At 37.8% G+C, this 25,401-nt stretch overlaps 1 protein-coding gene across 2 annotated transcripts in view; it reads left to right on the top strand.

Moving 5' to 3' along the window:
• ELAPOR2 (endosome-lysosome associated apoptosis and autophagy regulator family member 2) overlaps positions 1–25,401 on the top strand; it is a 203,285-nt gene that overhangs the window by 68,478 nt on the left and 109,406 nt on the right. For both annotated transcript variants that reach the window (XM_072653231.1, XM_072653232.1), the window contains exon 2: positions 12,478–12,598. In XM_072653231.1, coding sequence (XP_072509332.1) covers positions 12,478–12,598 — 121 coding nt within the window. The remainder of the gene's footprint in view (positions 1–12,477; positions 12,599–25,401) is intronic.

Below are 25,401 nucleotides of genomic sequence, written 5' to 3'. Positions count from 1 at the left end.
CTTGTTGTTTGGGTCATTTGTCAGTCACATCTGACTGTAACCTCATTTAGGGTTTTCTTGACAAAGATAGTGAAATAGTTTGCCATTTCCTTCTCCAGTTCATTTTGCAGATGAGGAAACTGAGGCAAACAGAGTTAAGTCACTTGCACAGGGTCACACAGCTAGTAAGTGTCTGAGGCCAGATTTGAATTCAGAAAGATGAGTTTTTCTTACTTCAGGCTCAGCACTATCCACTGAGCCACATAACTGTCCATGGCATAACTTAGCCTTTTTTTTTTTTGAATTGTTAGATCCCTCATGCAGTTGTAGAATCACTTGGCAAAGCAGAAAACATAGAATTGCTTTGTATTGTTCTAAGCATCTGCATTTTGTTCAACGTCTAAGCTAAGTTCCTAAAACATTTTCCATGGGAGCTGTAGGTTGTAGACCTCTGCAAGATTAATTTTGCATTATAGTACTCAGCATCAGGATCAGTTGAGCTGCCCGGCAATTTAGGTACTTGTTAGCAGGGCTGGTGTATCAGTATTCTGAAGTATGACTTGTTCCAGGAATTCTTTGTCATTTGTGTGCCAGGTACAAATTCCTCTTTTCCCCATAGTGAAAAAAGTTCTGATTTAGAGTCAAGAGACAGGGCACCTAGGTGGCACAAGTGGACAGAGCACTGAGCCAGGAAATCAGGAGAACCTGAGCTCAAATCTGGTCTCAGATACTTTCTGTGTGACGCTGAGCAAGCCCCTTAACCCCATGGCTCAGTTTTCTCAACTGTAAGAAGGAAATGGCAAACCACTCTAGTATCTTTGCCAAGAAGATCCCAAATGAAGTCACGAAGAGTTGGATATGACCGAAAAATGACTGAACAACAAATCTTATTTCCTGATGCCTTGGAGATCTTTAAAAAGGAACTAGTTTCCCTCTCCTGGGCCCTTTTCTGTTTTTTCTCTATACTATTTTGCATGGTGATCTTATCAGCTTTCATGGATTCAATGATCATTTCTATAATGATGATCCTCAGATCTACTTATCCAATCCTAACCTCTCTCCTAACCTTCAGAATCACATCTTGCTGTTCTTTGAATGAGATATTCTGTCTCCTGACCCAGGCATTTTCACTGGCTATTTCCTTTTCCTGGAATTCTCTTCCTCATCATCTCCACCTGGAATCCTTTAACTTCCATCTAAAATCCCATTCTGCAAGAACCCTTTCCTGATAGCCCTTAATGCTAGTAACTTCCCTCTGTTGATTATCTCTGACTTGTTACATATTACTGTACCTCTCTGTATCATGTTTATACTTGATTGCATGTTGTCTCTCCCATTAAAATGTGAGCTCCTTGAGATTAGGGACTTTTTTTTGTCCTTTTTGAATCCCCACTGCTTAGCACAATGCCTGATAGACAATAGACTCTTAATAAATGGATAATAAATGGCACATAGTAGGGCTTTATATTCTTGTGAACTGATTTTTCTCAGTTTCAGTGATGATGTGGAACACGGATTTTCAAGTTTGACTTGAGGGAAAGTAGCACAATTTGGGGAAGCTAGAATTTAGGCTGAAACTTTTGAGAGGAAGTAAATCTTCTGAGACTGGGTGGGATTCCCTAGGACCTATCTTGATTTATTGGAAAAAAATTTTAAATTAAAGATTGGAATATTATTGATATTTTTTATTTTTATTTCACTTAGATGTCCCCTCATATTCATTTCCCCACCCTTCAGAGAATCATCCCTTATACCAAAGATTTTTTAAAGTAAAAGAACAAATAAAAAAAGGAAGAAAGCAAAAAATTCAGTAAGGTAAGTCTGTACCCTGACAATATCTGACGTGCAATATTTTGTATCCATTGTCCCTTTTCCCCCAGCAAAGCAAATTGATGGAGGGAAGTGTCTTCTTATTTTTCTTACCTGAAATGTTTTAAAATGCACTGGGGTTCAGAGTGATGCTTTTGAGAGTACAAATCATTGCTGGCTACATATCCTTTCATGCTGGGTCGGTCTAGAGATGGAAGACGGGCTGGTAGTAAGCAGCTTTGAGTCTGAGCAGGATAGGCAACCTCTGTAAAGCCTTTCTTGGTCCCCCTACTTAGTAGTATTGCCTCCTTCCTGAAACTGCTTTGCATTTATTTATCTGTGTACATGTATTCTATTTTCCCTACTAATAGATCATAAAGTGTTTGGGGGCAGGGATAGTTTTATTTTTGTTGCCATAGCCCTATTGCTGAACAGAATGTCTGCCACGTAGAGACAGCAATAGGGACAATGCCCATGGATTCACTGATAGAACTTCTTGAGGAAGAAATTCCCTGTACCAGTGCAGGCTGATAGCTTCTCTCCAACCTACAGCTTTATAGTATTGTTTACTGAGAGTTCAAGTAACTTGTCTGGGGTCACATAATTGTTGCCTGAATTGGTAAAATGGGAATGAAGGTACTTTGCCAATTTTAGCCTGATTTCTAGTTGAGTTTGTTGTCCTGTTGGGTTTACGGTTTCTCTGAGTCTTGCTAGATGCTTTTCTCCGCTTCCAGGGTGCATTTATTTTATGTACAGGTAATCTAATTATCATAAGCAAATACAGTTAACATGAGGGTCTTTAAGGATTTGATGTTCCCCTTTAGGCAGACTAGGTCCCTAACAAGCTTAGTTACAAAATAATTAAGTTAAACTGGGTTCTCTAAAAATCATAATTCAAGCCCCTTCAAAAATAAGAAATATTTCCTTCAGGCAAGAAGCCTTTAGGAGTGACAGGTCTTTGTGAAATCCAGCCATAAGACAAGTAGGAGGGAAATGCTTTCCTTGTGATTCAGCTCTTAGGATAAGAGTGAGTTAAGAGAACAATCAATTCAGCAAATTCAGTAAATCCTCTGATAAGATGACTTTACATTGCTCCAGATTTATCACTGGTAAAATTATGGCCTTCTGACGTAACTATATACGTTATATAGTTAACCCCCAAGTCAAAAAAAAAAATTTAGTTATGTTGCTTGATACCAGAATTATATGAGAGATCTCAGTAGTCTATATGGTATATGTAAGGAATCAGGTTGCTCTGTGATTGTTTTAGAAAAAAATGAAGTACAAATTAATAACAATAATGTTAACAGAAGCTTTGACACTGGAAAAGTGCTTTATAAATTTTGTCTCATTTTATCCTCACAACAACCCTTAGATGGTTATTATATCCATTTTACAACCTTTTGATTTTGTTATTCCCATTTTACAGATGAGGAAACTGAGACAAGTCAAGTGACTTGCCCAGGGTCACACAGCTATTAAGTATTTGAGGTCACATTTGTACTGAAGTCTTCCTGACTCCGGGTCTCACATATTTTCCACTTCTACTGTGCGGAATAGAAATAGCATCAGGTTTAAAGTGAAAAGACTGAGGTTCAAAGCATGTGGGCTCTACTATTATATAATCCTGGGCAAACAATTGAACTTCTATGGGTTTTAGTTTCCTCCTCTAAAAGTGGTGGGGGTTAGATTAGATGACCCCTAAGGTCCCTCCTACCTCTAAATATAGGACCCTACTGGTATAGATAGAATTTACCATTCTGAGGTGTGGAAAGGGTTGGTATAGTTGATAAAGCAATGGATTTCAAATAGGGAGATCCCAGTTCTAATCTTTCCTCTGCTGAAGTCTTTGTGAGGAAGTCAATTAAACTAATGTCTTCTCTGGATTATTGTCAAATCAAGTGAAGTATCCTACATAAAAGGGATGCTGAAAAGTTTAAAGCATATTAAAATATAAGTTATTGTGTACATGTTATGTATAAAATTATGGCAAATTATCACTAATTATCAACTGCAGGGGAAGCTGCTGTGGAACATGTCAGGTATAAAGCCTGAAGTGGTTTGAGGAAATGTCCCAGAAACTATTTAGGAAGAGGCAGCCATGAAATAGGGTTGGAGAGACTGTTAGTAGGTGGGAAGACAGATAGGTGGTGAAGCTAGGGTTACAAGGTGGGTTGGTTGAAATATCTCTGAAGCATGAAGTGTGGGAGGGAAGCCTAGCACAGGCCCTACCACATATGAGACGCTCAGTAAATATTTGGCTTTGTTGAATTAATTGATTGGAGGTACTGGAACAATGTAGGTTTGACTTTCAGGGTTGGTGATCAAGAGAAGTTTCTGATTCCTGAAGAGAATACACCTCAAATGGAAAGAATGGGGAAGGGGAATACAGCCGGTAGGGTTCCAGGCAGCACTGTTTGGATGAAAGGAGGGAAAGTGTAGGGCATTGTGAGTAGCTTTTTTAAGTGAGAAAAAACAGTGAAACTCACAGTTATGTTGGTGGTTTGCTTGTTGAGTTGATCAGAAATTTACAAAGGAAGAGGAAACAAGAGAGCTAGGAAACCATTGCTTGTGGAAGAACAAATGCACATCCTTGTGTTTCTGTTAGGAAATCAGTAAAGTATGAATAGAGACAACTGTTAACTGATTGATGTCTGTCTGACTGTCTCTCTTTTACTAAGGCCTTTCTAGATGAAACATTATCCAAACTATGCTGGATAGTGTTGACAGAGGAAAAGATCCTAGGAATCCAACCCTTTTATTTGAAAAAATGAGGGAACAGACTCAGAAGTCTTGTCTTGCCCAAGGTTAGACTGAATATATTTGTTAGTGCTTTATGGTCTGCAATCCTTATATATTTATCTAATTTGATCTTCACAACTGTACAAGAGGTAATAGTGTCCCCATTTTACAGATGAGAAAACTGAAACTTAAAGAGATTTAAGTGACTGGTTCATGAATGACATGATTACACAGCTGGTAGGTAGTCGAGCAAGAATTCACACTGATGTCCGTTGAATACAAATCCACTGCGCTTTCCATGGGGCCACACAGTTCTTTGGTTGTCGCACACAGATCTGGAGCTAAACCTTGTTTTATATGTTGTCTCTCCCTATTAGAATGTGAGCTGCTTGAGAAAAGGGACAGCTGAATGGAAAGGGAAATAGAAATCTGATTGTGGAGTTCAGAAAACCTAAATTTAAATCTGGCCTTAGATGCTTAATCTGTAAAACGGGGACAATAATAGTATCTACCTCTTAACATTGTTGTGAGGACAAAATGAGATAATACTTATCAAGTGCTTTACCAACCTTCAAGTATTGTATAAATGCTAGCTCATATTTCCAGCTTTTAGCAGAGTACAGTTATCCATTCTGCATTACGACTTCCCATTGCAGTTTCAATATATCATGGGTCAGCACAGAAAATTAAATGGGTATCTTTTGGGAGTTTTGTGGAAGTCGTAAAGACCAGCAGATGACACAGATAAAGCTCAGAAACTCAGAAATGCATAAAATATTTGGATAGTATTATGTAAATGTCAACCCAAATTTTACAATTAGGTACTGCAAACACCCTATACAAAAAAGAAAAAAAAATTAGATTTCTTCTCTGAGATGAATGGAGGGCCAAGAAATTTTATGAGGATTTTCCCAGATCACACGGGCTCTGTGGTCTTAACCTCCACATTGTGGAAGGGATAACTGTATTTTGAATATGGTTAAAAACTTGACAAATAGTTTTTCTTTCATTCATCCACAAAATACACATATACACATATGTGTGTGTGTCTGTCTCTTTCAACATTTTTGTCTCTCTGTGACTGCATTTACACATGTGGATGAATATTTGTGTGATTTTTTTATTTTTGCATATATAATCCTATGCATACTAACAGGAATAGGGTAAATCCATGTTGCTTGAATACTTTGTATACTGTTTAGTGAACAGTAACAGCAGCTTCTGGTCCTCAATTTGTATTCTTTTAATTAGTTCCTTAAGCTATATTGCTTAACAGAAATTTTTTTTTAAAACACAGTTCGGTATTTCTTTCAAGCAATTCTTGATGTTCAAAGGTCTGATTATCCATTTTTCCTACCATCTAGGTTCCTTCTTTTTCCCCTTTCTTCCTCCCCTGTCATTTCATTGCTAACACACCCACTAGAGAATCTAGTGTGTGTGTGTGTGTGTGTGTGTATAAAATATGTGTGTGTATATATATGTATATGTACATATAATGCTATTATTAAATAGCATTGAAAATGAACCAAATGTCTAAAATTAGGATTTTAAAAAAATTATTTGTACGTCCTATTTCAGTGATTTATGCTTTTCCATCCCCCTCTAACAATGGGAAATAGAAGGGTCACCAGCATATCCTTAAGACAGGCATAAACGATTAGGAAGTTCACAAGCCTTTTCTCTAGTATCACATTCCTTTTGTGTGTAGTTTAATTACTATTGTGATTTTGATACTAATATATTTGTAGATTGTCTGGCTAACATCCTGGAAGAGAATGATTGCAACGTTCCTTCCATCTCCTGTGGTCATGTGGATATCTTATTTTAAAACATCATTTCCTTAATCTTGCCCCAAGCAATGACATAATTGCTTTCCTTTTCTCTCTGAGCAATGGCCATGTGGGTATAAGACTATATTAGAGATGAAAGAGACATTAGAGACCTGGGGACCACAGATTTAAAGCTGGAAGGGGACTTTAGAAGTTCTCTAGTCAAACTCTCTCATTTTGCCAGTAATGGAACTGTTATTACCTGTATGACCTTGGACTGTTTAACCTCCTTGGGTCCCCCTTTCTTCATCTGATGATGAAGGTAGTTAGATTAGAAAGCCTCTGAGTTCCTCTCCAGTTGTAGCTATATGGTCCTAGAGAGATGAAGTAATTTGCCCAAGGTCACACATATTATAAGGAACAGAGCCAAGATTTGAATCCATGTTCTCTGACTCTTAAAATCTGCATTACTTCTACTGTATGTATGCCTCATTATATAGTTCAGTCCCTCATTTTGCAGATTAGGAAACTGAGGCCCAGAGGAGTGAGGTAATTTGCTCAAGATAGAGATACTAATCACTGATGGAGGATAGAACCAGAACTCTACGCTGCTGACTATTGTTCTTGCCCTCCTTTTAATAATCCATAAAATTGAAACAGGAAAAAAGTCACAAAACAAGGTAACAAACTGGGGAAATAAAAAGGAATGCAATTCAATTAAAAAAATCTTTTTAAAAGCAATTCCTAAAAACAATACATTTTTTTTTTTTTTTTTACCAAATGAGTACAAGAGGTATGCATCGTTAAGCAGGTATGATAACCAGAAATGATATGTGAATCTTTGTTCAGTGGTGGGTTCCCATGGTAACTTTTGTATATTAAGTTTCTTTTTTAAAGAAAAAATATCTCATTAAGATGCTCTGTTCTTGTATTCTTGATGATGTAGGAAAAAGGAACCTTTAACATAATTTGTGTGTCTTGTTTATGCATTTAGGGGGTATGATCATTCCCCTAAACTTTTCACAGAGTCGGGTGAGCAACCTCATTCATCTGAATTAGCACTTTACTTGGACAATGCAGTGATCCAATTCTTTTCAAGCTAAGTGTGCACAGGACTTTGAACACTTAAAAGGCAGGGGTTGTCTTGCCTAAAGAGCTTTAAACCTTACCAGATCACAAGGTTACATTGTTCTGGATACCTACATTTCACATTGACAGATTTTTAAAATAGTACAAGAGAAAAATGAACATTTATGTGAAGAAAATGTATTTATTCTTTTTCTCCTCCCCACTGGATTCCTTGAGCTATATTACTGATATTTCTTCTTTTTTGACCAGAGGCACTTCAAAAATCTTTGTGTTGCTTCTCCTCCTCCTGTTTAATCCTGCAGTGGCATTTACGATTATTTGCTGCATCTTCCCCCTTTTAATTAAACTCTGTTGCCCTGAGAAGTACCCTGGTGCAACTCTATTTTGTTTTGATCTATCAGAAAAGCTGGGCAGGGCAGAACACACAGCTGCTGTGAGCACTGGCAGTTTGCCGATTAAAGTAAAGAGAACAGGAATCTGTTTGTTCAGTGGTTGTTGTGAGGATCAAATGGGATAATGTTCCTTAAAACCCTTTATAAACTAAGTGATGTACAAATGTAAAGCAGTGTGACTTTGACATTTGGATGAATCTGGCATCTGTGTGACGTGCATACTCAATCAATAAGCAATTTCTTAAGCTCCTGCTACTCATCAGGCACTGTGTGAATTGCTGGCAACATGGAGACAGAATTGAAACAGTCTCTGCCCTGAAGAAGCTTACATTCTAATGGGTAAAACACATATACATATATAAATATATACAGAACGTATACAAAGTAAATCCTAGGGAGTTTTGGGAGTTTTCTTGAATGAAACTTATAAGAGGTAAAAAAAAAAAAAAAAAAAGGTGACGGGGGAGTGTGTGTACCAGGCATGGGTTTATAGAGTTTATTTTCATAGGCTCATAGATTCATAGATTTAGGTCTAGATGTTATCTAGACCAGTCCCTTTATTTTACAGAGGGGGAAATTGAAGCTCAAAGAGATTAAAGTACCCAAGGTCATTCAGCTATTGAGTGGCAGAATTGAAATTTGAACCCAGGATTTTTGACTCTAAATCCAGCACTTTTTCTTATGTATCATGATTTTGATGATGGTGGAAGAGCCCTGTGAAAACAGAAGGCAGGTCTGGAACACAATAAGTACTTAATAAATGCTTTTCTTTACCCATTCATTCCTACATTCTTGATTAAACTCTACTCTTTCTAAGTTTTTTTTTTTTTTATTAATAGAGCCTGTTTTACCAAAAAAAAAAAAAAAATCTCAGGTTTCCATCTGCAGAATAGCAACTCAACTGTTACTTAGTTCCACCACTGGAACAACAGGTTTCCCTGAGAATGCTACCTAGAGCATTCCAATAAAGGCTCTTGAGGCTACACACCAGAAATGATTACTCTGGCATATCATCATTTGTTAAGGCCAATGGAGGGTAGAGAGAAGAAAGTTTCTTATCTAGCAATTTTGTGGCCTGTTTCTGCTGTCTTTATCACCTCATAGAAATAATAACTTGATGTAGTAGTAGTTCTTTAATTCAATGAGGAGAAAGCACTGGACTTTGAGCCAGAAATAGGTTCAAAACTTGCCGAAGACACCACTAGTTCAAGACCATTGTTGAGACTTTTTGAGTCTTGGTTTCCTCACATGTAAAATAAGGGGGTAGATTTCATGGCCTGTTTTAGGTCCTTTTTAATTCTAAACCTATGATCCTATCATTAACGTTCCTTTCCCCACAGATCCATGTTTTTAGAAGATAGCTATATTGTGCTGTTTTCTGTGATATAGTATTATTGCATATAGTAAGAGCCTAATGAGTGTGTATGGAATTGAATTAACTTGGTATTCAGTTGCCTAATAGAATTGTAAGCTTTAGTCACTGTTTTAGCCCCACTCTTAGTATAGGGAGAGTGAGGTTAAATTGAAGTAAGTGAGAAAGGTGTTTTCTACTTAGTCTACTCTGTTTTTCTGTGCCTTGATCTAGTTCATTATCATCTTCCAATGGAACCAGAGCAGTTTACTGGCAAGAGCATTGGAGAGGGAGTGATGATGACCATTAACGTTCTCTGTGACCTTGGTCAAGTCACTTGACTTCTTTGAACCTCAGTTTCCTTAACTGTAAAATAACGGGGTGGACTAGATCACCTAGGTCCTTTCTTGTTGTAAGATTCTATGATCACCTGATTCTGACATGCTGGGTAAAGAGGAGAAATAATGGACCACTCTTTTTTTTTCTCATTCTTTTTCCAGTCCCTCTTTCTTATTTTAATCTCCCTTCTTTTGAAGATGTTTTTGTCCTCAGGGTCATGCTATTCAGATCTTTGTTGCAGTCATTTACTGATTCCCAGTTCATTCTCCCCCTTACTCTAAGATCTCAGCCACTGTCTCATAGTCAGCCTTTCACACTCAATGCCATATTCTTGTCTTCAATATTCACATTGACAACTCTTAAAATATCTTGACTTCCTAGTTTCATAACTTTCTGAACTCCCATGACCTATAACTTTGCACTCAATGATGGTTGGATTTTGGTGTTATCATCCCAAACTATTAATCTCTATGAATCTAGACTTGAAATTCCTCTCTGATCATAATGTCCTTCCCTTCCACATTGTTCTCTGCCTCACTCCTCTTAAAATTTATGCTTTGTTCTCACCAAGATTTATAGTCACTATATCATTCTGTGCTTTTCCAGTTCATCACCTCTGCTCTGGCCTTGATGCTTTAGTTACCAAGTTCAACTACACACTGTGCGTGCTCTACTCTCATTCCTTGGTCCTTTGTCCTGTTGCTGCTAATTCTTTGCCAAACTTCATTTCTGGGTTACTACTTCACTATTCACTTTCTCTTTTCCTACATTTATGCTGATGACTGCTGCTAGAAGAAGCCATGCAAACATGCTAACTTTGTTCACTTAAAATTTATGTTATCTAGACTGGACCTTCTGTGTTGCATGGCAATCTTATTTTTCCCTGATTGGTTCTCTATCTCACTATCTGTGGCTCTCATTTCTCCTTATTGTTATCTAAGCTACCTATACTGGAGCTGTCCAGAAGTTTAGTGCTGAGCCCTAGCTGGTCTCAGTCAAAGGAAGTTTGGAAAGAAAATTAACTTAATTAACTTAAAGTAGCCTAATGTACTATAGGCAGCCAAGTAGGAATTATTAAGTTATTCATAGATGAATTGCAATCTTTGTTGGTGGAGGAGGTTCCCACACTAGAAAATTTTGGTCTTTTGAATTCATATGTCAATTTATTTTCATAATCCATTATTTCCTGTAGCTTTCCCTAGTAATGTATCAATGTAACATGGGTGAAAGATCCCAGGAATTGGAGTCAGAAGACCTGGGTTTGTCTTTTTTTTTTCTGTTTGGCTATGTAGCTTTGGATAAGTCAATTAACTTCTCTGAAACTTAGCTATATTTCTCTGTTAGGTGAGGATTATAATTAATATCTGTCCTTGTGGATTTGTTTTAAGAATTAATGAGAAGGGAAGGAAAAAAAAGCACTCAATAGGCATCTCCTATATGCCAGGCACTGTGCTGTGTGCTGTATAATTATTAATTCATTTGATCCTCACAAAAAGTCTGTGAGGTAGGTGTTTTCATTATCATCATCATTTTATAGTTTAGGAAACTGAGACAGACGGAGGTTAAGTGGCTTATTCTAGGGTCCCACAACTAGCACATTTCTGAAAACAGGTTTGAACTCGTCTTTCTCTCTCCTGACCAGTTCTCTATTTACTGTGCCACTTAACTTAAATGAAGGAAGGTATGTTGGAGTATTTTGTAAATTGAAAAATGTTAAACAAATAGAAGGTATTATCTTTATTACTTGCAGCAGTTGAAGTAGGTAAAAAGGAATGGAGATGGTCAGAATATGGCTGCCTTTTCCCTTCCCTTTTTTCTTTTAATTTTTATTGTTTTTTTTTTATCAGACTTGTATTTCTTAGTATATCCCTCCCCATCCCAGAAAGCTACCCTTTATAAAAAAGAATAAAAAAAGGAAGAAAGTTCAACAAACCTAACTAAATTATTTGAGAAGTCTGACATTATATGTGGACATACAGTCCCCAGTCTCTGTGAAGAAGAGCCTTTAAAAATCACTCCGATAAAATACATATATTATTTCTCCTGGTATTAACTTTGATCAATACCATTATCATCCTATTCTGGAAAGGATGACTAGAGAAAAGACAAGGAAAGATAAAAGCAATCCTCCTTTCTTTGAAGTAGTAAAAAAGTTTCGAGATGGATTTAAAGTTTTCCTGCCCACCACCCTCCCCCAAGTGGTGAGTTGATATTCTTTATACCAGCTTATATTTGATCATAAGTGAGATGTAATGTGCTTGCTGCTTTATAGAATAGCAAAGTGAGAATTTGTAGCATCCAATAGAGAAGAGTATTTTGGCTCAACCTTGTAACTGATGTTCTGCAAATATGCTGAAAAATAGCATGTTGGGGGTGGGTGTGTGTTGAGCCTGTGTGAGCCACTTAAAAACTTGGAAAGTCTTCTACTCAGTGTTTGGTGATTAAATCTTTTACCCTCTGTCAGGTTTGAAACTGAATGAGAATTAGATCTCTTTTTTCCTCTTCCTCCCTGGACCTAGCACAGGATTGGTGGGAGATAGTGGGGCATATTGATAAAGAGGGCAAGGGTGGTATTTTCATCCTTGGCTAGGCTGGACCAAGGAGAGATTGTGACACCTCTTCTCTCTGATTGAGGTAGAATGGTCTAGTTCTACCTCATTCAGAATATAGAATTATAGAAGAAAGTGGGGAAAAAGGAAATGTGGGGGCCTGGTCAATTGTGGGGAGGAGTAGCTAAGGGGAGGTTACAACATGGAAGAATCAATGAACCAACAACCATTTATTAAGTGATGACTGTGCCAGATGTTGTGCTAAGTGCTGAGGATATAACATGAGCCCCCAAGGAACTTACATTGTTTGGGAAAGGGCATGGAGGCAGGAGTAGGAGGGTTCCAAAGTGCCCAAATTGATAGATTGCAGTTGGCAAAATTCCTAATGGATTTGTGATGACATGGACTCTTGTGTATGCTTGCTGAAATGAGTAACATATTTTTGTAATTGTTTGCAGAAAGATTACCACTTTGAATATACGGAATGTGATAGCAGTGGCTCCAGGTGGAGAGTTGCCGTTCCCAATTCCGCAGTGGACTGTTCTGGACTGCCTGACCCTGTGAAAGGGAAAGAATGCAGTATGTTTGAACCTTTTTTGATCTTCTGTTTTCCTGATTAAAACATAAATGCTTCACATTGGCTCAAATAGTAAACTATAATAAATTCAGAGACTTTTGCAAAAGAGACCCCTTTGCATTTACTCTTGGAAAAACAAATAGAGCCAGGTGTCTCTGTGCCTGAAGCCAGCAGTGATTTTAACCCAATGGGAAATAATGGTATTTTTAAAATTTGATTTACTCTCATTGTTGCAAGCTAGATGGAGGAGTAGTAGTTTTTTTTTATTTTATTGAATTTTTTTAAGCTGCTGAAAGCTCTGGGAGTATACTGTATTTCACTTCAACATTTATACTACTGAGGTTTTCTGGAAGCTGCTTAATATCCTGTTATTAATCTGGTTGCTGAGCACATTTAAACACCTTGTCTTTTGGCAACAAACAAATTGATTTGAAAGCAGAGGCATCTCTAATTAAAATGGAAATGAACCATTTACATATTTGTTTTTGTAAACTCTACCTTTTTTGTGAATAATTTGAGCTCCTGCACAAGAAAAATTTTTCTCATCTAAATCTCTGTTGCTGAAACCTGTTTACCCTTCCACTTTAGAACAGACCTTATGACTTACAAGCATTGATTACGTGGTCATTCTACCCCAGGTGCTGTACTAGATGCCAGATTTACAAAGACAAAAGTGAAACAGTTCTTGCCTTCAAGGAGTTTATGATCCATTGGTAAAAAACAATGCATACACATACAAATAAATGCAAAATGTATAAAAATAATTTCCAGAGAAGAATACAAGTCTAGTATGAAGGATAGTTTGCTAACACTAGAGCCAGATTTCCAAAGGGCACACTGGAAGGAAGAGTGGAATAGGGGCACCAAAGGGATGGGGCTGGCAAAGATGAGCATGGAGGAGCAGAGAGTGCCAAACAAACTGTGACAGAATCCTAAGGATTCTGAGTGATGCTGTTGGCCAATAGATTGTATTTCCCTTCACCCTAACAAAAAAGGTGAATTTGATTATTAATCTCTGAGAGGTAGGATATGCATGCTCACATGCGCACATGTGTGTGGACATGGGACTCATGCTAGCAAGGCAGATTTCTAACCACATTCCTGCCTGGAGATCAAGGGAGGTGTATGAGGAATTCTGGGCTAAGGTTGGTCATAGAAGTAAGGCTCATTTGAAATATTCACCCTCAGGTACATCAGAGCGCCCTTGTTCTACTTGTTTTGGGGTAGCGGTGTTCAGAAGTCATTGGCTTAGGCCGTTTAGAAAAGACGTGTTCTTATTTTTAGTCATGTCATTTACTTTAATTCAACATAGATCATCTTCAAAATTTGTCAACCCTGTTATAATTCTATTAGTAAGATGTTCTTAGATTAGAATCATAAGACTTAGAGAGAGTCAGTACACAATGTGATTTACTATTGTTATTTCTACTTAATTTGATTATTTGAGTAACTTTTGCTTTGAAAGTTTATCTGAAAACTAAAATGCCATATATTACTAGAGTCTGTGTTAAAAACATTGATATTTCTTTAAAATATGAAATTGCCTGTTGTTATTACTTGTAAGTTTTATTGATGACTTTTGTCTTTTTTACTACCATTCCTTATTACCACCCTTCACCCACTGAACTGTTCCATGTAACAAAGAAAAAGAGTTAAGCAAAACTAACCGGCATAGCAAAGCACCTAGGTGGTCCAGTGGATAGAGCTCTGGGCCTGGGGTTGGGAAAACCTGAGTTCAAATCTGACCTCAGATACTTATTAGCTGTGTGACCTTTGGAAAGCCACTTAACCCTGTTTGCCTCACTTTCTTTATCTATAAAATGAGCTGAAGAAAGAAATGGCAAATTACTTCATTATCTTTGCCAAGAAAACCCTACAGGGTCATGAAGAGTCAGACATGACTGAAACATCTGAACAGCAACCAACAAAGCAGTCACATCTGACATTTTATCCCATCTGTAAACCATGGTTTTCCACTTGTCTCCTTAGGGGAAGGAGGTGTGCTTCATCTTTTGTGTTCTAGGAATAAGAGGGATTATTACCATCAATGAAGTTCATCTGCCTTTAAGTGTGTTTTTCATTTATACTGTAAGGTGTTGTGTGAATAATTTCCCTGACTTTACAATGCATCCATTCCAGCAAATCTTCTTATATTTCTCTGGTTTCCTCACTATTTGATTTTCAGATGACAGACTATTTAGAAAAGATGAGTAAATTTATGTAAATTAGAACTGTTGTGGCAGTCAGAAAATGAACTTTGTGTTTGAACATGTTCAGAAATCAGTATTCTGTGGGTTTGGATGGAGTATCACTGTGATTAGGAGTTATTTATTTGGAGGCTCAGATTTGCCAGGAATTGACAGACAGTTATAACTTCCTTGGTCTTCTATGATAAGTAAAAACTCTTTCTTTGTTGGTGGAACTGGGAGTGGGATCATTTAGAACAGGGTAATGTAAAGTCAGGATTTGGTAAAGGAGCTCTCAGGGTTGACATATTCAGAAGATGATCTATGATCTACTAAATGACAAATGTTCAGTTGTTCAATTCCTTGTTATGCCTTGTGGGGTTTTCTTGGCAGTGATACTGGAATGGTTTGCCATTTCCTTCTCCAGCTCATTTTAGAGATGAGGAAACTGCGGCAAACAGTTAAGTCACTTGTGCAGCATCACTCAGCTAGCAAGTGTCTGAGGCCAGATTTGAACTCAGGAAGATGAATCTTCCTGACTCCAGGTCTGGAGCTCTATCTACTGTCCCAGCTAGCTGCCCAAATGACAAATGACCAAAAGGTAATTTCATGTTGGGACATAAGTTCTTTGGAGCAAGATCACCCCACAGCTTTATGCTCTTAAATCAGAGCATATTGAGATGAGTGCTTTGCTGTTCTGTGGTTGGATAGTTGAACAACTGGTTTCCCCATGTATATAAACAAGAATTTGACAAGGCCTTTTGCTAAGCAGAGGCTGTATATTTGAGTATATTCTATTATCCAACCTTTCTATAGAAAGGTACTTTGGCATTAGATTAGATTAGGAAGCATTTAGTAAATACTTATATGCCAGACTGTGCTAAATGCTAGGAACACAAACGGAGGAAAATGAAAGTCCCTGCCTTCAAAGAGCTTGTATTCTAATAGATGAAGATAGTGTTGAAAGGAAGTAAAAATGGAGGGAGAGGAGGGCAAAGTAGTAGAACTGTCTGGAGAGGCAGAAGCTGAACCAGTCATACATAGTTTGCATGCATACTTTTTAAAATGGAATTTCTGGAGAGGAACCCACAAATCAGAGGAGGAGGAGGAGAAGGAGGCTGCAGGGTTCTGTGATGCATGAAGATCACCAGAACAGGGTGAACAGAAGGATAGCCTTGAAGTCAGGAAGACCTGGGCCCAAGGCCTACCTCTCACAGACAGGGAGTATGACCAAAGGCAAGTCACTTAACTTCTCATCATGTCTAGGCAACTCTCAAAGGCTGTAAGTTAGAAACAAATTACTGATCCATGCCAGTGAAGGGAGTTTCTATACTGGGAATTCCTTTCCCTGAGGAAATCACAGATATATACCAAAGCAATAATTTAAAAAGGCCTTTTTACTTCTTTCTTTGAAGTCTAGATAGGTAGAATTTAGCCTGTATACATTCCCCTTCACCTATTCTCATTAAGGAGGAATGACTGTAATTCTATACTATAGTATCCAATGAATAAAAATGTCCTGGATCCAATTTCCAGTTCTGTTTTGACTCATCTCATTTTAAAATATGTAGTTCTATAATATTCTGAGCTTTGTTTGTTACTTCAGATTTTGGTTTGTCATTATGACTTATAATATTGTTACTACTTGTATTTGAATTCCTTACTCAGTAATCCATGCATCTGGAAGGTAATTTCAGTTATGTAGATAGGGGAACTATAAGTATCACTTTCCCAGTCTTTTATTAGGATCACACGTTGTGAGTATGCATTTATCTATTTTCTGGATAGAAAATCAAGGCCACTGTCATAACTTTTGAGCTGGCCAATAGACATGAATAGAGTTTTTGCTTTTGTACCTCTCTTTATATTTCTCTTAACCTGTTAATCTGACATAGAATCTCTTAGAAATACTGAACTATATAAAGTCCATTGTAGTTACACACACACACACACACACACACACACCACATATGTTTATAGAGTTAGAGAATAGAAATCAGTCCTGTGAATTCATTTATACAGGTAATTCCTAGATGAGGAAGGTCTTTTAACAATCCAGGTTGGGATCTTTTCTGAGAATTAAAGTCTTAGTTTTCTACAGCTCTGAGTGGTTATATGACTTGCCCAGGGTCATGTAGCCAGTATGTGTCGTAGCAAGTGAACCTAGATCTTCCAGACTCCAAGAACAACTCTCAGTTCACAATGTCATGCTAGCCCCACCTCTGTCCTCTACCCCATTGCCTTCCTCCCTATATATACAAGCAGCATGACGTGGATGGAGAGTTGGTCTTGGAGTTAGAAAGATCTAGATTTGAGGACCGTGTATATTGGCTGTGGTCTTAGCTAAGTTGTATAACCAGTCATTGCTCTAGGAAATTTTCTAAGACTATATGTTGTTTATAGCAAATGCAACTATATCCACATATAGATGTATATGAATATTCACAAATATGTATATAATTGTACACATACATATGTACATATGAAAGAATAAGAAGATACAGAAATAGCTAGCTAGCTGGCTAGCCAGAGCATTTACTAAGTGCTCACTATGTGTCAGGCACTTTGCTATGTGCTGGAAATACAAATGTTGTTATCCTTCATTCTGTCAAAGCGCACCGAAGTGACATCACTATGTTGGGATCAAATTATGGTGTGTCTGACTGTGGCTGATCAGACCAATACAAAGTCATAAGGCTCTACCCCAGGTCAGACACAAATTATCCATATGAACACTTGGAGTGGATTTGCTCATCTTTCATTTCCTTGGAGCTCCTGAAGTTCTGCTTTGTTCAAAGAGCATGGCTCCTTCATTGATATGGGCATGCCTTGCTAGGCAGCCCTGTGCCAGTGTCTCCCATGTCTCACAATCAATTCCAAATACAAGTCATAGAATGACAATTCTTCCCCCCAAGGAGCTTGTCTTCTAATGGTGGAAGACAATGCATAAAAGGGAGTTGAAAATAGGGGTGGAGAGAAGGTGGAAAGTCATGGCCTGATCTGAAGAGATATATTGAATTATAGAGAATCCTTGAATTGGAAGGAACCTTTGGCTATCCAATCTAACCCTTTCCACTTTGGTAATTCCTACCAAAATTTGAATTGCCTTTATTAGCCTTAATTAATTATCACTCTTTTGCTGCCTCTGCTATTACCACCACCACCACTACCTAACATTTGTATAGCACCTACTATGTACTGAGACAGCCCTGTACTAATCACATTACAGATATTGCCTCGCTTGATCCTCACAACAATCCTGGGAAGCAGGTACTCTCATTGCCTCTATTTTACATAAGAGGAAATGAAGGCAGGAAGGGTCAAGTGACTTGCTTGCTACTAAGTGTCTGAGACCAGGTTTGAATTCAGCTCTTACTGATTCCAAGACGCCTTGTTTCTAACTGCCTGAGATTCCACTCTGATATATGAAAACACTTCTGCAAGAACAGAAGAGGAAATCCAGAATCTAGTCACCCCTTTTAGTTATATGCTGCAACTTAATAGGATATATTGAGTTTAGACAACTTTTTCTGAGTTCATGTCATTGGTCTCCCAATAAATTCTTCTTATTATGTGTCAGGGAAGTAACCCAGGATTCTCACAGGTTGTACCACTGGAATACAAGCTCTGGCAAGTCTTACCAGATTGGAAAGGTTTGGATTCCAGGATCAGAGGTAGATTGTCTGGGTACCTTCCAAGGATCCAGCTACGTTTGAAAAGGCTCATTCCTAGAAAGTTGGCCACGAGGTGATAAATTGTTTTTAGCTACAACAACTCCCAAAGACCATCTAATAAGCTGTTGGGAGAGTTTGTTACTATCTGAGCTAAGGATTACCCAAACGGATGAAATCACAGATCCTTAAGTATATTATCGGGACTTACTCAAGAATTTATGGTTTCATTAGTATGGGCAACATTCCAGCGTACAGATTGCAGTTAATAGTTTATCTACTAGGACTTATTAGTTAAGTCTTAGGGAGATTCTGGAGGCATTGAGAGGTTAAATAACTTGTTGGAGATTCTCACTGCCTGAAAGCTCCACAGGGGACACTTGAACTGGTTTTCTAATTTGAAGGTCTGCCTGCGTCCAAATTCAGCACATTATGCTATGCTCCCTCTCATTCAGTTGTCAGTTGTTGGTACTTGGTGAGGAAGAAAGGAAGGGAGGAAGGAAGGAAGAAAGAGAGTATTTATTAATTGTTTGCTATGTGTTAAAGACTATGCTAAGCACAGGGAATTCAAAAAGGAAATCAAAGTATATATTAAGCAATTTTAAGTTTAAAAAAGATTTGATTTAAATATTTTATCTGTAGAAATATTTTCTTTTTTAATCCAGACCTATTATCTCACCAGCACAGTTAGCTCCCCAGTGAAGAATGCCCCTGTGCCCCCATCACCTCCCCGCTTCATCCCCAGCATCTCTTCTGCAACTTGTAGTCTTAATATAGTTTTTTAAGACTGTGGGAGGTTAAGAGACCTGTCCAGGATAATGTATTAGAAGAGGGATTTTTATCTGTCTTCCTTATTTGAAGGCTAAATCTTTATCTCCTATACCAAGTTGCCTCTACATTTAGAATAAAATGAAAGCTCATTTTTTCTTTTCTTTTTTGAAGGCAGAGATCATGTGTTATCCTTTGTATCTCTCACACCTGTCACTATGCTATGCTGAGATCAGACCCTTTATTTTAATGCTCTCCCATTGAAAACTTTATGCCTTATTCCTTTGTGCATAAAGGAGAAACAACCAGATTTCTAAGGTTCCTTGCTGTGTTTCAATTCTATATGTAAAGAGAATTGTAGATGAGAAAAAGTAAATTATTTTTTGGGGATAATCTTTTTTGGTGAGCTCTCTTATAATCCTTTCTCCTGCCTGAACCCCTACCCTTTTCTGAATCCTGTAGGACTAGAAACTTCTATCTCCTACTCAGTCTTACTGATTGGTAACTCCTGACCTGTGATACCAGAAGTAGGAAATCAATTTAAATCTCCTAAGCAAGACCTCCTTCTCCTCTCTACCGTATGATTAAAAAAAAAAAAAAACCTGGTCTTGTTCAGATTTGGGTTGACTTGAATTGCTTTCATATATGGAGTTCTGATTTCCACCCATAGAACTGGTAAGAGCTGGATGAAGTGGAATAATGTGCCAAGTTGGGGGAGTAACTACCTCTTACACACCATCGTGGATTTTTCTTGCCTTCTCTGAAGACCACCATGACTGAGATTCTCCAGTAAAACTGCTTCGTCCCTTTCCTGCCCTTTGGTTCTATTTTGGAGGTAGCCAGTGTTGCCCTGGTTTGGTGTAGGTGCTCTGCTCTACTTCTACAGGAGTCAGTTGATGTCCTGTGTGAAGTGGTGAATGTGGTTTCGCTTGCCCATGCTTTCTGACCTTTCTGACCTTTCTGCCCTTTTATGCTTTTTTCCCTAGGATGACTCTGGTTATTTGGACTTACCGTAAATGCACCAAATAAAAGGGCTGACTACTTTCAGTATTTTCTGGCTTTTTAAATTCTTCTGTAAAGCTCTGTTTAAATCTCAGCAACAGACCCCAACAGAGAGACAAAGGAAATTAATTTTTGCCTGGTTCATCTTGAGAGGTTGTTGTCTTTTTCACCTAGAAGTATGCGAGTTAAGACAAAAGAAGGTGTTGGACTGCACTGATGGGCAGAGACTATTTGTTGAAAGGTAGATGAGTACTAGCCATAAGAGTGTAAGTTGAAAAGGAGGAAAGAATGACAGAGAGGAATTGGATGCCCTAGGCCAAATTTTGAGGTAATAATAACAGATAACAGGAGAGCTGGTGAAGAGGTACTTTTGAAAGATGAAGGTAGAGAATTGCGAGAAATAATCATACACAAGTCAAGGTCAGAGATGGTGCTAAGGAGTGGAGATTGACTCACATTTTCCAAGGCAGAGGAAAAGTGAAGGATGATCAGGACTGAGGAGTCAGGATGTAATTACTACTCAGGGAGAATTGATTTCCTAGACCCATTCTTCCCTGTTTTTAGTGATCTCATCAGCTGCTTTGTGCAGTTCCTCTCCATTGACCTTCCTTGTAGCTTTGCCTGTACCCACCATGCGTTAATTTATGCCAAACACCCAGGGGATAACATATATTATCCCTTAAATGAGCCCTTTTATATTTCCTTTTATTCAAATTAGCAAGTTTATGATCCCAGATTAAATCTGAGTTATTTTTTTTAAGCCAGTGAGAAAGCTCTCATTTTTAAAAGGCAATTTTGCTTTTAAAAAGAAGGGACCTTTCAACCTGTTTTCTATTTGCAGTATGATCACCTGGAGCATATAATATGGATCAGTTTTTGTCACTTTCCACACCCTCCCCAAGTTTGGGGTAGGTAAAGTCTCTATCCACTTGGTATATGAGAAACTTATTCAAGGTATAGTAGGTGACTTTTTTTAACTTGTCAAAGTAACTTATATTCAAAATACAAATAATAATTCAATGAACAGTCATTCATTCAACAAACATTAAATATGTGCAGAATATGAGGCCAGGTGTGAGGTATGAAGCAAAGTTTAAACAGAACACAGTCCTTGTTCTACTAGAACTTACAGCCTCGTGAGGGATCAGGCAGAAACCTAGATAACCGTAGTATTAGAGGCAGCTTAGTAACATAGTAGATACAGTGCTAGACTTGGTGCCAGGCATACTGGAGCTTGGATCCTCTCTCTGACATCTACTAGCTGTGCCATCCTGGGCAAGCTATTTGATTCAAGCCTCAGTTTTCTCATCTGTATAATGGGAATAATGATAACAATGGCATGCCAATGATTTATTCTCTATATTGGATTAATGAATTAATAAATGTAAAGCACTTTGCCAACCTTAAAGAGCTGTTTGCTATTGTTAACCATTAGTGTTATTGTTATAAATGTTGCATTATAATTGCAGTAAAGAGGCAAAGAATCAGATACTATGTGAAGTCTAAGATAGAAAGTTGCTTATAGGTGGAGGGAAGGTGAGCAGGGAAGGCTTAATGTGACTGGCACATACGACGATAATCCAGTTCTCTCTGATAGGGTTTTTGTGAAGACTGTTCGGATAGTAGTTTTGAAATATCACTGTAGAGAATGGAGTCAGAGTCTAAATTTTCAAAGGCGCAGAGACACTTTAAATTTAGTAAGTTCTTTCCCCCTAACTTTTGTCTTTCCCTAAAGCAAAGAGTTATTCTTTCTAGGACCAAACTTGTAAAATTCTAATTTACAATGATGCACTGGAGATAACCGTTCCTTCCAAGTAACATCATTGACATAATTGTTGGCCTAACTGTACTAAAATTCTGTTATAAACTACATCCCCACATGGAGTGACAATATAGTATAATGGAGAAAAATGCTTTGCAGTCAGAATACCTGTAAGATAGCCTTGGCTCTGCCACTAATTAACCATGTAATTCTCTTGGGCCTCAGTTTTCCCATCTATAAAAAATGAGATGGTTTGACAGGCTCATTGCTAAGATTCCCTCTGGCTCAAAAAATTCTGTAAGTGGCCTTTAAAACGGAAGCATTAGGCAAAATAGACAGCCATGGAGTTTTCAAAAAAAGGCTATTGGAAGTTCCAGAGAGTGCCTTCTGAGTAAGACAAGTGGTTAGGGTACATACACAAGATATTTGTTATAGCTCAGATCATGTCCCCTTCTGTATATGATGAATCTGATAAAAGTCTTGGGTATCAGAAGTAGAAGAGACTTTACAGATAATGGAAGACAGGAATTCTTAATCTTTATTGTGTCATGGATCCTTCTTGAAGTTTGGTGAAGCCTGTGAACCCCAGTTGAGACTGGTTTAAGGTGCAGTGGATAGAATGCTGGGCCTTGATTCAGGAAGACCTGAATTCAAATCCAGCCTCTGATACTTACTAACTGTGTGATTCTAGGCACATTACTTAACTTCTATGTCTCCACTTCTCTGTAAAATGGGAATAATAAGAGTACCCACCTTGAAGGGCTCTTGTTATAATCAAGTGAACTAATATGTGTTCAAGTGCTTAGCAAGTGCCTGACACATAGTAGGCACTATAGAAATGCTTCTTATCTCTCCCTCCCCTTTCTTGACCTCCCTACCTTCTCGGAAGTATTTTTAAATATGTAAAATAAAACACACAGGATCACAAAAGAAAGCAATTAGATTAGAATACAGTTGTCAACATTTTTTTAAAAGTTATGATTGCATTCCCAGATTAGGAAACCTTGCTGTAGGCTAATCCATTCATTTTATAAATGGATGGATCAAGACCCAGCACGGTACAGTCATATGTCCAAGGTCATGTAGTGGTTAATTAACTCAGGCAGGACTTAAACCCATCTCTTGAGTTCAGGTGTAGCATTTACTCTATTTTTCACTAAAGTGTAAATGCCAAATTTCTTCTCAGTATTTTTCTCATCTTCTAGTACCGCAATTAGATGGGGGTCCTATTGTCTTTATCACCTGCCAGGGCTGCTTTTTACTGACAGTAATAAAGACAGCATATATAACTTTTACTGTGTTGATGAAAGGTGTTTTCTCTGCAATTAGCCACTCTCTTCCTTAGATTGGACGTAGTGAGCAGCTGGAAGTAGACTTGGCCTCAGTTGTTGCTGTACAGGTTCTGACAAGCAAAGCAACTTCCTGCAGCAGCAGGTGGTGTGATCTGTCCAATAAAAGAAAAACGAATTCTCATAAGCCAAAGAAAAATAAGCTTCATGGCTTGCATATAACATTAGCAAGGAAGTTGAATCATTTGAATGTAATGTTGTGTGGTCCTTCTGTCTAGAATGAATGGTCGCTTTCTCTTTTGTTAAGTAAGAGATGAGTTTTTTCCCCTTCTCTGTCAAAGCATGTCACACCATAAGGGACTGAACAGATACTATCCCAATTAAAAGTAGTATTCCATGGTCACCAGCACCAGCAGTTGAACGTGAAGATCTGAAGCCTGATGTGTCTTCAAGATGGTGCTGAATTCCCTTTGGAAATACCATTTCCTTCTTTCCTTCATTAATTTGGAACCTGCACTTGATAGAAATCTGACAGCCTTTCAACTAGCTATATTTTAATTGGTACGGGATGAATCTTTATTTGAATAAAGCAGGGTAAAGCAGTACTTGGATTCTTCTGTTTTTTTCAGGTATACTGACCACATCTGTGCTTTGCACTGAGGCTGGGGCATTTTTGGTGATTGTTCGTCTAAACAGTTGCAGATATGTCCTGTCTTGCTTGTGCGCTGAATGATTTTGGGCAGTTATAGATGTTTATCTCAAAAGGTAGTTGAGCACTATCAGTCATGTTCATGTTTAAGGAGAACTATAAATTTGTCCCTAGTGGTGAGGCAGCTGGCCTCTGGCCAATATATCCCAGACATCAAACATTATGCTGTCACTGAAAAGGAAAGGCAGAAAGTAATGGTAGGACTTTCATACTGTACTAAAAAACAATAAAAGTACCATTTTGTACTTTGTTTTAGAAATGACCAGGCACTCATTTGTTAGGGTATACTAGCCTAATTTTCTCATCACCAAATAATTTCACGTATCTTGTGGTTGCAACCTAGGAAATGTTTGCTTAAATGCATGTTCCTCAACTACTTTTTGTTCAGTACCTGGCATAGAGAATTTTTGGGGCAGGAAACTTCTATAACGGAAATTAACAACTATTTTGCCAAATAGAATTGTAAAACATTGTCTATGTCTCTGTGAGTTTAAGTGACTTATCCAGGTGTCCTGGCTTGATCAGAGGCAGGACCTGAATCCAGATCTTTCTGACTTTTTATCTACTATACCATATTGTCACTGTGAGGACATTTTAACCTTACTTGAATTAATAGAATATAGAGAGCAATACAAAAAGTCAGTGACCATTTTATATCTTAGGATGATCTTTCTCAGAGTTTCGGGGGACCTGAGAGGCCATCTGGTTCAACCTACATCTGAACAAGAATCTCTTCTACAACTTAATCAAAAAATTTGCCATTCTTTATAGCAGGTCTTCATTTGGATCAGTCAAATGTCATTATCAGCTTTATTTTGATCTGTAGTTATAAGGAGGTCATGTAATGTCATCTAAGCAGTTTTAGTGTTAAGATAGATAGTATTGCGATATAAACATCAACATCTCCACCAAATTGTTGATTCTGTTAGTGAAATTAAAATTTCCAGACAATGATGATATTACTGAGAAATGTACATTAGATAATTACATATTTCTATCAGAAGTCTTAGTCTTAATAACAGCAACACTGGGGTTGTATTTTTTTTTTTTTTGCGACATATTCTTGGGCCCCATACATCCTAAAAGACACCACATGTTTCTGTTCATGGATAGTCTATTTTGTATGTTTCAAAATAAGATATCCAATGCTTAATACCCCTGGATTCTAGTTTATCACATCAAGCTCTTGAATATACTCCTGAGGGACTATGCTAAGCACAGATCTGCTCAGGTTATGGGGAGGAAGCCATATGCAAATTTTTTTTTTTTACCAGTAATACATGAGAATGGATCCTACATTTTTTTTACACTTACCAGTTTTTCACATGATTATATCCTTGTCAGCAAAGTAGACAAAGCACAGTTACTGGTAAATAAGTGTAGAACCAAAAAGCCTTCAAGAAAATTGAAATTTATTG

This window comes from Notamacropus eugenii, chromosome 3 (assembly GCF_028372415.1).
Source record: "Notamacropus eugenii isolate mMacEug1 chromosome 3, mMacEug1.pri_v2, whole genome shotgun sequence".
Taxonomy (NCBI): domain Eukaryota; kingdom Metazoa; phylum Chordata; class Mammalia; order Diprotodontia; family Macropodidae; genus Notamacropus; species Notamacropus eugenii.
The sequence above is the reverse complement of the archived record's forward strand: the minus strand, read 5'-3'. Positions and strand labels throughout refer to the sequence as shown.